The sequence below is a fragment of the Camellia sinensis genome, chromosome 11, assembly GCF_055761805.1.
Source record: "Camellia sinensis isolate YWXY chromosome 11, ASM5576180v1, whole genome shotgun sequence".
NCBI classification, from domain to species: Eukaryota; Viridiplantae; Streptophyta; class Magnoliopsida; order Ericales; family Theaceae; genus Camellia; species Camellia sinensis.
This window is the reverse complement of record NC_138971.1, coordinates 101,541,921-101,555,580: the sequence shown is the minus strand read 5'-3', so window position 1 is coordinate 101,555,580 and position 13,660 is coordinate 101,541,921. Positions and strand designations below refer to the sequence as shown.

The following is a 13,660-nucleotide window of genomic DNA, read 5'->3' as shown; positions in this document are numbered from 1 at the left end:
AAGATGGGAATAACCTACTTTAATATTTCTCACCCAATGCCTTAAAATAATAATAGACATAGTACCAATGAACTCTATATAAGCCTCCAACTGCATATACAGATGCATATATTGAGAGACAGAGAGAGAATATGGATAATATGGAGAAAAAAAGTGAAGTGGTGTTGTATGGGACATGGGGTAGCGCTTATTGCACTAGAGTTGCTTTGGCCCTTAAACTTAAGGGCATACCCTATGAGTACATAGAGGAAGATTTAACAAACAAGAGTGAATTGCTATTGCAATACAACCCTGTTCACAAGAAGGTACCTGTATTGGTTCACAAAGGTAAACCCATTGTTGAGTCGCTTCTCATTCTTGAATACATAGATGAGTTCTGGTACAACACCCCCAAGCTATTCCCAGAGGATCCCCATGACAGAGCCAAGCTTCGATTCTGGGCCAATTTTTATGATCAAAAGGTATGCTTCTAGGCCAATGGTGTTCTAGGACACAATTCTCATTTCTACCGAATACATATGTCACTTGTACTCCATTAATTTGGAGGCTTTTCCCTAATTAAGCTAAAATACCAAGCTATTTCTTAAACTAGGTTTAGTTTTGATGAATTTTCCAAAATAAGCTGAAACGTCATTAGAAACCACGCTTTCACCGTTTTTGAAACCCAATCGCAGAAAATTTGTAAAATCGTAAAAGCGTGGTTACAAACTACGCTTTTAAAGAAATTTAATTTATACATAAAGCGTGGTTAAATTTTTTTTTTTTCAAAAAACGTGATTGTAAACCACGCTTTTACTATTGACCAAAGAAAGCATGGATGATAACCACAAATTTAGCCAAAATGTAAAAACGTGTTTCCAAAACACGTTTTCAATGAAAAATCAAACCCGGCACTCACACTCTTCTTTCTCACACGCGCACACACACACTCTCTCTCTCTCACACACGCGCGCACTCGCACACCCACAACACTCACACACTCACATCAAACATATATAATTTTTAATATATATAAATTTTATTTTATGAAATTGAGACCAATATTAAATATATATAATAATTTATAATAGCAAATAATAATCAACTATATAATTTTTGTAAATATAAATCATTTTTATATAATTTTTATCTTTCAAGTGATTAGAAATAATTTTTTACAAATTAAATTGAAACAATCATACGTATGTATATAACCTGCCCAAAAGTTAAAATAATAATTATTTTTTACCCTTAAATGATAATTATTTTTTATTTTTCATTTCTTAACCAAATTAATTTTTAATTTTTTAAAAAAAATTCTAAAAATCAAACCATACATAGCCTAAAAAATTTTTGATAAGTGATTTCTTACGTTGGTAACTTATTTAATTATTTGTTAATTTTATGACAGCTTTACCATTTAGTAAAAATCTTTTCATAATTTTTTTTAAAAAAATTAAAAATTAATTTGGTTAAGAAATAAAAAATAAAAAATAATTATCATTTAAGGGTAAAAAATAATTATCATTTTAACTTTTGGGCAGGTTATACACATACGTATGGTTGTTTCAATTTAATTTGTAAAAAATTATTTCTAACCACTTGAAAGATAAAAATTATATAAAAATGATTTATATTTACAAAAATTATAAAAATTATATCATTGATTATTATTTGCTATTATAAATTATTGTTATTAAATATATTTAATATTGGCCTCAATTTTATAAAATAAAATTTATGTATATTAAAAATTATATATGTTTGATGTGAGTGTGTGAGTGTTGTGGGTGTGTGTGTGTGTGTGAGAGAGAGAGAGAGAAAGAGAGAGAGAGAGAGAGAGTGAGTGAGAGTGTGTGTGAGAAAGAAGAGTGTGAGTGCTGGGTTTGATTTTTCATTGAAAACATTTTCGTTAAAATCGTGGTTTCTTTGATGAATAGTAAAAGCGCGTGGTTTACAACCACGTTTTTTGGGGAAAAAAAATTCACTTAAAAGAGTGGTTTGGAACCACGCTTTATGTATAAATTAAATTTCCTTAAAAGTATGGTTTGTAACCACGTTTTCGATTTTAGAAATTTTCTACAATTGGGTTATAAAAATGGTGAAAGCATGGTTTCTAACCACGTTTCAGCTTATTTTCGGAAATTCGTCAAAACTAGATCTAGTTTAGGAAATAGCTTGGTATTGTAGCTTAATTAGGGAAAAGCCCCATTAATTTGCAATTACTTTCTCCATTTTCCATTTTCCCATAATCCCCTTTTTAATTCTCTATTGTTAAATTGTCATATGCTTCATGTATAATTCTCTAGTGTTCATCTAGCTGGGCTGAATTCGGGCCCGGCCTAAGTTAAAAATTATAAAATATCCCACGTTTAGGCTCAGATTAGCTTAGACTTGCGACTTTAAAGTCCCTATCAAACTCAGTCTTAAAATGGTATTATCTACCCAACAAAACAACCATATATATTAAGAGAGTATTTAGAATGATTTAAATAAGTATATTCGAAAATATATTCAAAAAAATAGAGAGGTAATATGATCTAAAAAATATAAAAAAATAAAAAAGTGTACTAAAATAAGGAATGTCAAATAGTGCCTAAATAAAAATAAATATTATAAATTCAAAAATGAATAATTTTGTAGTTCAGTTAACATAAAATCTTAATATTTAGCCAATACATCTTAGGTATAAGCTTAAATGTCAATCTCAAACTCTTCAAAACGTGCTGGTTCAAAAAAAAAAAAAACTCTTCAAAACGTGAGTTGAGACGAGCAAACTTGCGGACCAGTACCCACCCTAGTTATTAGTAACGTTATGAATCAAACAGTTTTAATTTTAATTTTCCTTGATATCCTTATAGTAAGGGTGATTGCAGCTCGGATTGGATCGGGTGGTATCTCATTCGTCATCCATACAAAATTAGGCGAATTAAAAAAAAAAAAAAAAAATCAATCCGTATCCATTCACCGGTTTGGCGAATGCAAATTAAGCGGTCCATGCGGGTTGGCGGATGGATGCAATCAATTTAACGGTTTGAATTTTGAGCATTTTTTTTAATATAATTCGTAACTTTCACAGTCTCTAATAACTAGTAATTTAAAAAAATATATATTATTTGTCTATAATAGGCCATGGTACCACATATGTATATTTCTAAAGTATTGTTTTCCATTTTCATAAAAATATTTATTTTATTAATACTACTATATATTGTTACTTGTTAGTAGTTTCTTTTTTTAAAAAAACTTTATCTACGGACGAATCAGATTCATACAGGCAGTGACGGAGCTAACAAATTGCTTTAAGAGGGGCACTGGTTAATCACAAATTTACAATAAATAAAAAAATTCAATAATCAACGACAATAATATAATACAAAAATTTTAAATTAATAAGGAACACAAAACATAAATATTTCTTTAAAAAAAAAATACTTTGCAAAACTATGAAAATTCAAAAAATAATATTATAATGACTACATTTTTATATTATATTTACTTTATTATTAAGGTCTCAACACTACATTGCAAACAAACATAAGTAATGAGACTTATTCAACTAATCTAGTGGTAACAACTCACGTGGTATTTCAAATATAATATAAAAAAAATATGATCGTTATAGCATTATTGACATACAAATTACAAACATGGCTTATATTTCAAATTGTGTGTCAATCCCTTAATCATTTTGAAGAGAGTGAATGGATCATTTTTTTTTCTTAATTTATATTCAATTTATTAACAATAATTACTAATTGTATTAAATTGACATAATGTGAAAAATGAGAAGAAAAAAAATTAATGTAGTTGGAACTTGGAAGTAGATAGTCAAATTGACAAAATGGACAATCTACAAGGATCACATGTGTAATTTATCCAATAAGAAAAATAAGAGAAAAGAGAGAGGAGAAAAAATAGTCATTTATGAATTCAAAGCTCTTATGCAATTGTAATAAATTAAAAGTTGATACATAACTTGACATGCCATTGTGAATAAATTGTAAGACTTGTGAGTCTCCACCTTTTTCAATTAAGAAGGATTTTTAAATATTAATTTTCAAAGGATCTTAAAATTAGGGTGGGCACATTTATAATTTTCTAGAGTGTAAATTAAAAAAAAAAAAAAAAAAAAAAAAAACCTTTACAAATATATAGGTAATAGTGTAATTATACAAAATTGAAGAGGGGCACGTACCCCCTAATCTTTACTTCCCTCCATCCATGCATGTGGGCCAGGATAATTGATCTGCTATCCGAATCGTATGCATGAATTTTAAAATATTTCATCCGTATTTGTTCGATAAAAGATATGCATCCGCCCAAAATTAATTAGGTTGGATCGGTTCGGTCTGGTTAAGCAGGTTGGACAGATGCACGATCAGCATAAGGCTTATAGTGATTTCTCTTGGCTTCTTCTTCAACTTCAATATTGACTATTGTTGAATAAAATTTGACCTGAATGTTGGGGTATTAATTTTTGGAATGCTAATGAATAATACTGAATGCATTTTCTTGATACCAGCTATTTCCAAGTACCTTCCCTATCATCAAGTCCTCTGGAAAAGAGCAAGAAAAAGCCATACAAGACTTCTCCGAGTTGCTGAAGGTGCTTGAGGAAGGACTCGAGAAGGATTTTCCAGGAAAATCCCCTTTCCTTAATGGTGAGACCATCGGATATCTTGGGATCGTGGTGGGATCGAGTGCTTGCAACTTTGACGCTTTTCATGAAGCAGTCGCCGTGGTTGTTGATTCACAGAAGCACCCTGCTTTCACATCATGGGTGGCCACTCTAAAAGACCACCCTCTGATGAAGGAGACGCTCCCAGGTCATCACGAACTGGTTGCCAAGATGAGAGAGAAGTACTTCCAGTCTCCTCAAGTTTGATTGCCAGAGAGCACTATATACAAATAAGAGAATGCTCATGAACTTGGTTTCACAAAATATGTAGGCGTTGGAAAAACCTCATATTTTCATTTTCAGACTATAAATAACTGAAGGATAATGTCAATCCTATGGCAAATTAGTTATGCACTTACATTGAAAATAATACATGATATGTTCACTTTTTATAACCTAAAACCAGGCCGAGCAAGCCTGGTGAACTTTTTCCGAACCCAAGCTCGTATTCTGAGTGGCCCAGCCTGGGTTGGGATTGGGCGTGAAGCCTAGCCCTGCCAGGCTCGCTTGGCATGAGAATGTATATAATCAAATGTTTTTGAGATGACTTTCTCATTGGCCTGTTGGCCAACCTGTGAGCTAGTTAGGTATTATGCAAAATATATAAATAAATAAATAAATCAACAGCTAGGCCCACAGGCCAACTCACATGTCCATCAACTTAGTCTCTGAGCCGAATTGGATAGGTCTTGGATAATAAAAAACCATTGGACTTAGCCAGCAGGCTGATTTGGGCATCATTTTTGTGGCAAACCTGGCCCGATGCCAACCCTTTGCTCACAGCTGCCCAGTTGACTGGAGAAAAGCCCTATGGCACATAAAATACACTTGGGTATCATATGGAGTTATTATTCAGTGCTCATGGAATACGGCCACGTAATATTTCAGAAGTGCAGTGATTGGTAGAGAAGGTAAAACTCATAATTTTGTATAGAGTGACCAAGGGACATAAGGGAGCATAGTATATAATACTTAGTGAAAAGCATAAACATGGGGCACTCCAAGAGCACCCAATAATTTTTCAATCATATGACCAACTTCTGTCAAATAAATGTCAGCTTCTTTTCTCTCCAACCAAACTTTAGATGACCTGTGAGCAGCATCCAGAATCAATGTGCACATCTACACATGAAAGTAAAACTGCAAATTATGACATTAATCCAATCTAACTTCAAAAATAACGATCATATTACATGGAAACAATCCAAAATCAAGGCAACATCAAATCAAATTAAGAAACACAAAACCCTAAAGCAATTAATTTGTCAACAAAAGTACAAATGATAATAGTTCAAAACAGCCAAGATGGTACATTAAAACCAAATCTGAAACACCTCACATTACATTTCCATGATTCCTAGTTTTTTGCCTGTATTCAAAATTCTCTAGATGCAGTTTAAGATTCAATACACTTGCCCTAAGCTTAACTCTTAGCAGCTTGCTTTTCTTTGGTCTTCTGAATCTTCAAAACCTTCTTCACAATCTTTTGTTCTTCCACTAAAAAGGCTCTAATGATCCTACAAAAAATACAAAACAATTGCATAAAATTCTCTTGAGATAAATATATATGTGAATTACAAGACAACCAATGTGGCCGCTAGATGCTTGCAAGATCGCACCTTTCCCTGACAGCACCTCCAGACAGTACACCACCATAAGCACGGTTCACAGTCCTCCGATTTCTAGATAATCTAGATCTCTTGTATTCAGCAGGTCTCAAGTGAGGAATCTGCAGACACAAACAACAAAATTTCCTGAATTGATAATTCTTAAAACTTCCCCAAACAAGGCCTATTACAGTGCTACAAGCAAAGAAAAATCAGGACATAAAATCAAGGGAAAATTAAGTGTTTAGCCAGTCATAAATGAAATGTTGAGCAAGCAACATGTGCGATTGAAGCACTCGTTCAAAATGAGCATGTAAATAAGCATGTAAATACATCGTGCTTTAAAAGGAAAACAATCCCCCTCCGCATGGAACTAAAGGTTTCTGTAGTCTACTCAAGAATATTCTTCTAAATTTTCGAAAACATTTTTTTTTATTATTTTAGATAAATGGCTAAGAATTGCAATAAATGCCAAAGAAACATAATGAATATCACCATAACACTGTCCATTTACCATGGCTTCAGACACAAATAATAAAAGAATTATCAATCATGTCAAATTTGATGTTTAGTTATCAGCCACCAAACGTCAAATTTGATGGCTTAGAGTAGTTGTTTTGAGAATTGGCTATTTTATTTGGCCTTTTACATAGAAAGGAGTTGACTCTTTTGTACTGCCCTTTTGGCTATGCCAAAACAGAAAGCTAGACCGCACAAATGTAGATCTAAATTGCAACTATCTCTGCCTAGCATTCCTAACTCACCAGCATCTAAACCATAATTTAAACTATCCAACATGATTGAGGCTGTTGCTCTAGCAAAAGGCTAAAACAGCCATCCACCAATAAAGAAGTCGACATGGATTTTTGGAAACCATATTATACAAAAAGCAAAACTTGAACTTCTGTGTCATCATCCGTATTTGGCAGTGGGTTGTAACCCTACCGGCCCAAAGAGCCACCACTATATATCTTTGTTACATGGACTCTTCAAAATAGATCAAATACCCTCGTATTAGACACCCAAAACTTGGATAACAATGTTGGATATGTGTCCGAGTCCGATACTTTCCATAAGACACTTCTTATGCATTTGAATTTAATATTGTCCTTATATGTATGTATTGTTGTATAGTTGCTAGAAAATTAGTAAAATATTTTTTGGACATTGTATGTTAAAAGGAAAATAATACACAAAACCTACTTTTTAGACTTATTTTATAGACTCAATGATGTGTAAGTGATATGATTAGTTAATGATTAGAGAACATATGAGAGAAAATATTACCTTTAATATCCTAATTATCTTAAATAGCAATATGCTCATGTATAACACCATTTACCTCAAAATAAATTAACATAAAAATATGACACTTTCTTTCTGAGCCCACATCTCTTTTGAGATTTGACAGGTTCAACCTCTAAATACAAACCCGTAGTCTACACCCATCCATGAGTCCATGTAATATAATTATATATATGGAGCTCTTGATGTATAAGGAATGTATATGCTACATTTTTTCTTTTTAATGTAACAAAATAAAATTCTTTCTTTTATGCCAAAATAATAACAAAAAATATCACAATGGGTGGAAACTATTGATGGGTCGTGGATTAGGATGATATTATTATGCATAGGAATGAATATTTCTAATTCATGTCTCAACCCAAATAATATATATTCACATTTCTTCCAGATGCACAGAATCCGATTTACAGAGTCAAACGCAATCCTCTCACATGGCTGGCAGTGGATATGGTTATGATGATGTTGGTGTCGAGGTGTTGGTAGTGGCAGTAAAGAGGGGGTTGTTGAAGTGGCTCCACATGTACTTGCCCTAACAACACTAAATAATTTCCCTAATATGTCCAGCAGTGAAGGCTAGCCTATACATCAACCGTTAGATTATAGGCTAGATCAGGGACATTAAAAAAAAATTGAAACATTAACTCAATTTTTTGCATAAAAAAGTACATACATCGATCTTAAAACAAATAGTAAAGAAGCCAATAAAAAAAAAAACTAACAGTGAAGGACCCAGTGGTTATGATGATGTTCATGTTGAGGCGTTGGGTAGTGTCAGTAAAGAGGGGGGTTGTTGAAGTGGCACCACATGTACTGGCCCCAACAATGCCAAATAATTTCCCTAATACTTCCAGCAGTGAAGGTCAGCCCCATGAAATTTAGGGCCTTAAAAATGGCCTTTTACTACATTAAAAAAATTTGAAAACTTAACTCAATTTTTTGCATAAAAAAGTACATACATCGATCTTAAAACAAGTAGTAAAGAAGCTGATTAAAAAAAAAAAAATAGTAAAGGACCCAGTGGTAGTAATTCCTCATGGCCAAAACATGGTTCTCAATCACAATATCGGGACACATAACAGTAACAGGTATCAGAAGTATCAAGTGATACATATCGCGAATCGAGTTACAATGACATTGAATTTTTAATATCATTAGCAACCCCTCTAAATCTTAATGATATGCATCTTTGGACTATTTTAATAAATTTTTCATATTTTAATCTATGTTATTGATATCTAAAAATATGCTTTTCTAATTCGTCACATTTTAAAACTAATGTTACCAAATGAAAATAATTGACCCGTACTTAGCTCTCCCTAGCTAAAAACACAATAGTCTTTAACCCCACGTCGAATAAGAAATGAGAAAACATTGATGCACTACTTTACATAACAGGTCATGTGAGTAGAATATGCACACATTATCCCACGTCGGAGAACTAAGGAAACATTAGTCTCCTAACAACTATATGCATACTTCATGTGATTCAGGAGGGATAATCGATGGCTTCATTACCACGCGATTCAGCTAATGGAATTAAAAATTTGGGATAAGTGATTGCAACCTCTAAAATGGTTGACAAGCCAGACCAGTTTTTCCCTAATTGATTGGTGCATGAAATCCAATTTAGACCGGTTCATAACGCAAACTAGCTGGTTCACATGCAATATTTGCTGTCAACATTATACCCATGGGTATTTGAATTGAGATCCCAAAAAATCGGTTCGAACAAACATAGCAAACTTCACACAAGCTAGCCAATCAACGGCCCAACCAGAGTCATAACAAAGATCAGCTATAGACAAAGAAAATGACACAGAGAGAGCCATCACATCAAAACCCCCTCAACGAAAAAATGATCTATTGTCAATCCCAATCCAAAATTTAAACCCAACACCTCCATACCACTTAACTACAACAATATCTAGACGATCACCAAAATGAAAATTGAAAGACACTCCATCACCCCCAAGCTCTCATAATGAAGCTCCTAATAGAAAGATAAGAGATTTAGACGAGGAGAACCGAGACTTCCACCATAGATGAATCAAGGATAAGCCAAATATGGAAGACTAAGGGTTTTCATAGAACTTGAGAAAAACACATCTAACCTAGGGACTATGTTACATGGATTCGGGTATGAGTGTCTGGTGCAGGCACGTATCTAGAGGTTGGACACATCAAATCATAAATTTAAGGATGCAGACTCGGCAAAAAATGTCAAATTTTAATATTTTTGAGATAGAATAGTGTTATATGTAACTTACAATGCCAAAAATACATTTATAGCAATTATACAACAATATGTACATATAATAGTAGTGTTAAATACAATTATATAAAAAGTATATGATGAAAAGTATCCAACACATATCTCATATGCTTGTTCGAGTATCGGTTGTCCGACATGAGTATTTGATTTAACTTGAAGAGTCCGTATAACATAAACTAGGGAAAGATAAATTCCACACCCAAAGAAGCAAAAACAATTTGTGTTCAAAGTAACATATGATAAAGACACAAAGGGTTTTTTTCTAAGCAGAGGATAGACGTGTGGATGATATGGGCTGAGCTAGCTAAGGAGTGGCTTCTAGGAAGATGGTGGACACTGTTACGTCCACAGACCACTAGAGGTAGATAGCCTTAGTAGAGAGAGGATGGCAATGGAGCACTAAAAATCTGAAAGCAAGTAGGTGATGATGACAATGGTCATGTTTGGCCTGCATAGAGGTCAACCGAGCACACATACCATTGACCACCCTTGGATAGGAGAAACAGGGAGAAACATGAGTTAAACTTTGTAGCCTCTAATAGCTGCCTCAAGAGGTGTATCATATGTAGTGAGAGGATAAGTACAATACAACCCTTTTTCAACGTGCCAAGGAAGCTTAGAGGTAGATATGATACAATTTGTGATGGGTCAGATCTTTGTCAAAGCTCTCTGTCTGATCAGAGCCAGCCTCGTCCCCAAGAGGGAGTTTGTTGACTTTCAATTAACATATTAGCATTAAAGGAGAAGTTTGTTGATTTAGTATATAGGCCTTTGGCAAAGTTAAAAGGTCTATAAAAAATAGGATTTCTTTTTAAGAGAAAGGTTCAAGAAATGTAGAAAATGATTTTTATTAACAGATTTCATTATTATCTCTGTATTTTCTACTTTAAAAAAAAATACTACTCAATTGTTTAAATTATGCAGTGGCAATCTCTTAGAGCATCTCCACCTGTTGACCTATTTTTTCATCTAAGTTTATTCTAAATTTGAGTAAAATGCTTGATTTGATATGAACTACTCCAATCTTTTTATCAAAATCTTTTTCAAAATAGTCCTTTTATTGTAAATTTCCCTTTTCATCAAATTCGATGGGGTACAAAATCATCTCCAATGCTTCATCTTTTAAATTTTCATCAAATTCAAACTTAATGAAGGATTTGATGAGTTCTCAATTTTATGGGGAAAAAAATGCCTCTCCCTTGATTTGATGAACAATTAATGAAAGGATTGGAAATGATTTGTTAGACCATCTCCAACCCTGAACCAAACCTGGCATCAAATTTAAAATTTGGTTAAAAAAGCACTTTTTTCATGCTCTAACGGTTTCACCAAATTGATATCAAATCGAGATTTCACCAAACGTTTCACCAAAATGAGGACAGACTCCGCATTTCACCAAAACACTGTGCATGACCGTTGGGGAGACCAACCGGTCGACCGGCCGGTTGACCAACCGGTCAACCACCAAATGGTTCAAACAGTTCCAAAAAAAAGGTTCAAACAGTTAAAAATATATATATATATATATATTATTTTTTTTTCGCCTTACCAGTCGACCACTAAACGGTTCAAACAGTTCAAAAAAATTGGTTCAAACAGTTCAAAAAAAAAAAAAAAAAAATCCTCTTACTGGTCGACCAACCAGTTGTTCCCGGAACAGATTTGATAAAAAGTGAAGCGTTGGAGCCAGTGGTATCAAATTTAGGAAAGCATCCTTTTTTTCATCAGATTTGATGAAAAAAGAAGTTCAGTGTTGGAGATGCTCTTAGCACTTTTTCATCAAATTTAAAATTGATGAAAGAAATGTGAAAGATTGGAGATGTTCTTACATAAACAAATATGCAGAAACTGACAAGTACAATTTAACAACAGCACATAAATTCCACATCCTGAAAATTAACTCACCCTATGTAATTTGATGCTAAAATTATGAATCCAGTTATTTATTTATTCATTCATGCAAGCCACTAAATTTTCCAAAACCTTAAGGTAATGTTTGGTTCATTGGAATGAAATGAAATAGACTAAAAAAAATAATGACAAATATATTATAAATAGAATCATCTTTCAACATTTTAAAAGAATGGTCATTCCAGTCATTCAAATAAACCAAATAGAGCATAAAAACTGTCAAAACACAGCACAGAGAAACAAGTATACAAACAACGGAAAAATTAAAAAGAATGTAAGGGATTGGAAAATAAACTTACCCCTTGGATTCTCTTACCAGTGACAGGGCACTTAGGACCACTTGCCCTCTTCTTGGTGCTCTGATAAACCAACTTCCCACCTATTATTCATTCAATTAATACCAAAACACCAAACAGATCATAAAACCCCCCATCATTACAAGATAACTGCATTCAATTGTTGCAATCACAAAATCTAAACGCAGAGAAGAAATGCGAGAGGTAAGCATCGTACCAGGGGTTTTGACGATCCTGTGCTGGTTCGATTTCGTCGCATAGCTATGCCGTTTGCGGTACGTGAGCCTTTGCACCATCTTCAACCCTCTGTCTCTCTTTTGGTTTGGGGCTGAAGGCTAAAAGGAGTTTAGAAGTGGAGAGAGAAGATATATAAAGGAGGCGTGCAAGTGTCGGTTGCCCTAGATCGTACGGCTGATATCGAATTCGATATTTTTTCATAAGAATTGTGGTTTTCATCCGGTCCGATCATTGAAGGGTGTTGTTGAGTGTGTGAGGGCTCGCCACGGATCTTATTTTAATAATCTTAACCGTTCAATATGTAAAAGTCGTTGATTATTATATATCTATAAGAAAATCACGTTAATCGGATATTGATAGTTACATAATCAAATTAGTTTTGTATAAAAAAATAGACGGTAAAAAAATAATAATTGACAGAAATCTGAACCGATGAAATAGTTGTCGATATTCAATCAACGTGATTTTTTACAAGCATATAGTACTCAACGAGTTTTACATATTAAACGGTTCAAATTATTAAAACGAAACCCGTGGAGGGCTCCTAAAAGCCCAACAACACCTTTCAGTCCAATTACGGACTAGAGTGAAGCCAATCCTTCTTTCAAATAAGCGAGGTTTGTTTACGATTTATGGCTTAGATGTTGAAGCCGCAAAAGCCTTGGGATTCTCTCATAAAACGTGGGAAGATAGTTAAGAGCTGATTTTTCGGTTTTATTTGATTTTTTTTAAAATATATATATATATATAAACCATAAGAGATGATGTGACACAAAATAAGTTAAAAGCTGAAAAATGGTTTTTAACTATCTTCTCAAAATAGCCCTACATCTCATGAACCAAAATTTTTTTTACATAAACATAGTAGGGTGCAGGTTATGGAATTAAAGCACTTGATAGAAGGAATGTTATGGAAATTCTCAAAATGTATATATTAGGTCAATAGAGATTGAATGCAAAAGATTGCGAAGTTGAAGAGGAAAATGTTATGGTGGATAAGGATGATTCAAAATTGTTAATATTAGCACGTTATAGAGATCTTTGCCTAAGAATGGTGAAACTAGCAACTCAATCATCTTTCAATTGATTGATGAAGAGATTAAGAAATTGTGTGTAAAAGTGAATAGTATAATGAAGTGTTGGAAATTTTGATACCAAAGAATTAAATGTGGATGACCTCCACTTTGCACAAGTTAAGGTCATAAAGAAGAAAGATGTTGGACACAAGAGGAGGGCTAGATTAAAACCTTGGCATGAGATGATGAATAAAAATACAAAAGTTATTTCACAACCTACCCGCCTTAGTAAGGTATTACTTACGTACTTTTGAAATTTCAAACGACATGCATTTATTTTTATAAATTGTGTA

General features: G+C 33.3%; 2 protein-coding genes across 2 annotated transcripts; one reads left to right on the top strand and one right to left on the bottom strand.

Annotated features, from left to right (window-relative positions):
• On the top strand, positions 1-5,055 carry LOC114288181 (glutathione S-transferase U10). The gene is made up of 2 exons (XM_028231665.2): positions 1-461; positions 4,505-5,055. The coding sequence occupies exons 1-2, from the start codon at positions 132-134 to the stop codon at positions 4,865-4,867; spliced, it is 693 nt and encodes a 230-aa protein (XP_028087466.2). The 5' UTR covers positions 1-131; the 3' UTR covers positions 4,868-5,055.
• Positions 5,056-5,789: 734 nt separating this feature from the next.
• Positions 5,790-12,495, bottom strand: LOC114288182 (large ribosomal subunit protein eL34). Its single transcript, XM_082894402.1, has 4 exons — positions 12,272-12,495; positions 12,058-12,137; positions 6,280-6,389; positions 5,790-6,177 (listed from the first exon to the last, which is right to left on the bottom strand). The coding sequence occupies exons 1-4, from the start codon at positions 12,348-12,350 to the stop codon at positions 6,084-6,086; spliced, it is 363 nt and encodes a 120-aa protein (XP_082750528.1). The 5' UTR covers positions 12,351-12,495; the 3' UTR covers positions 5,790-6,083.
• Positions 12,496-13,660: the final 1,165 nt, after the last annotated feature.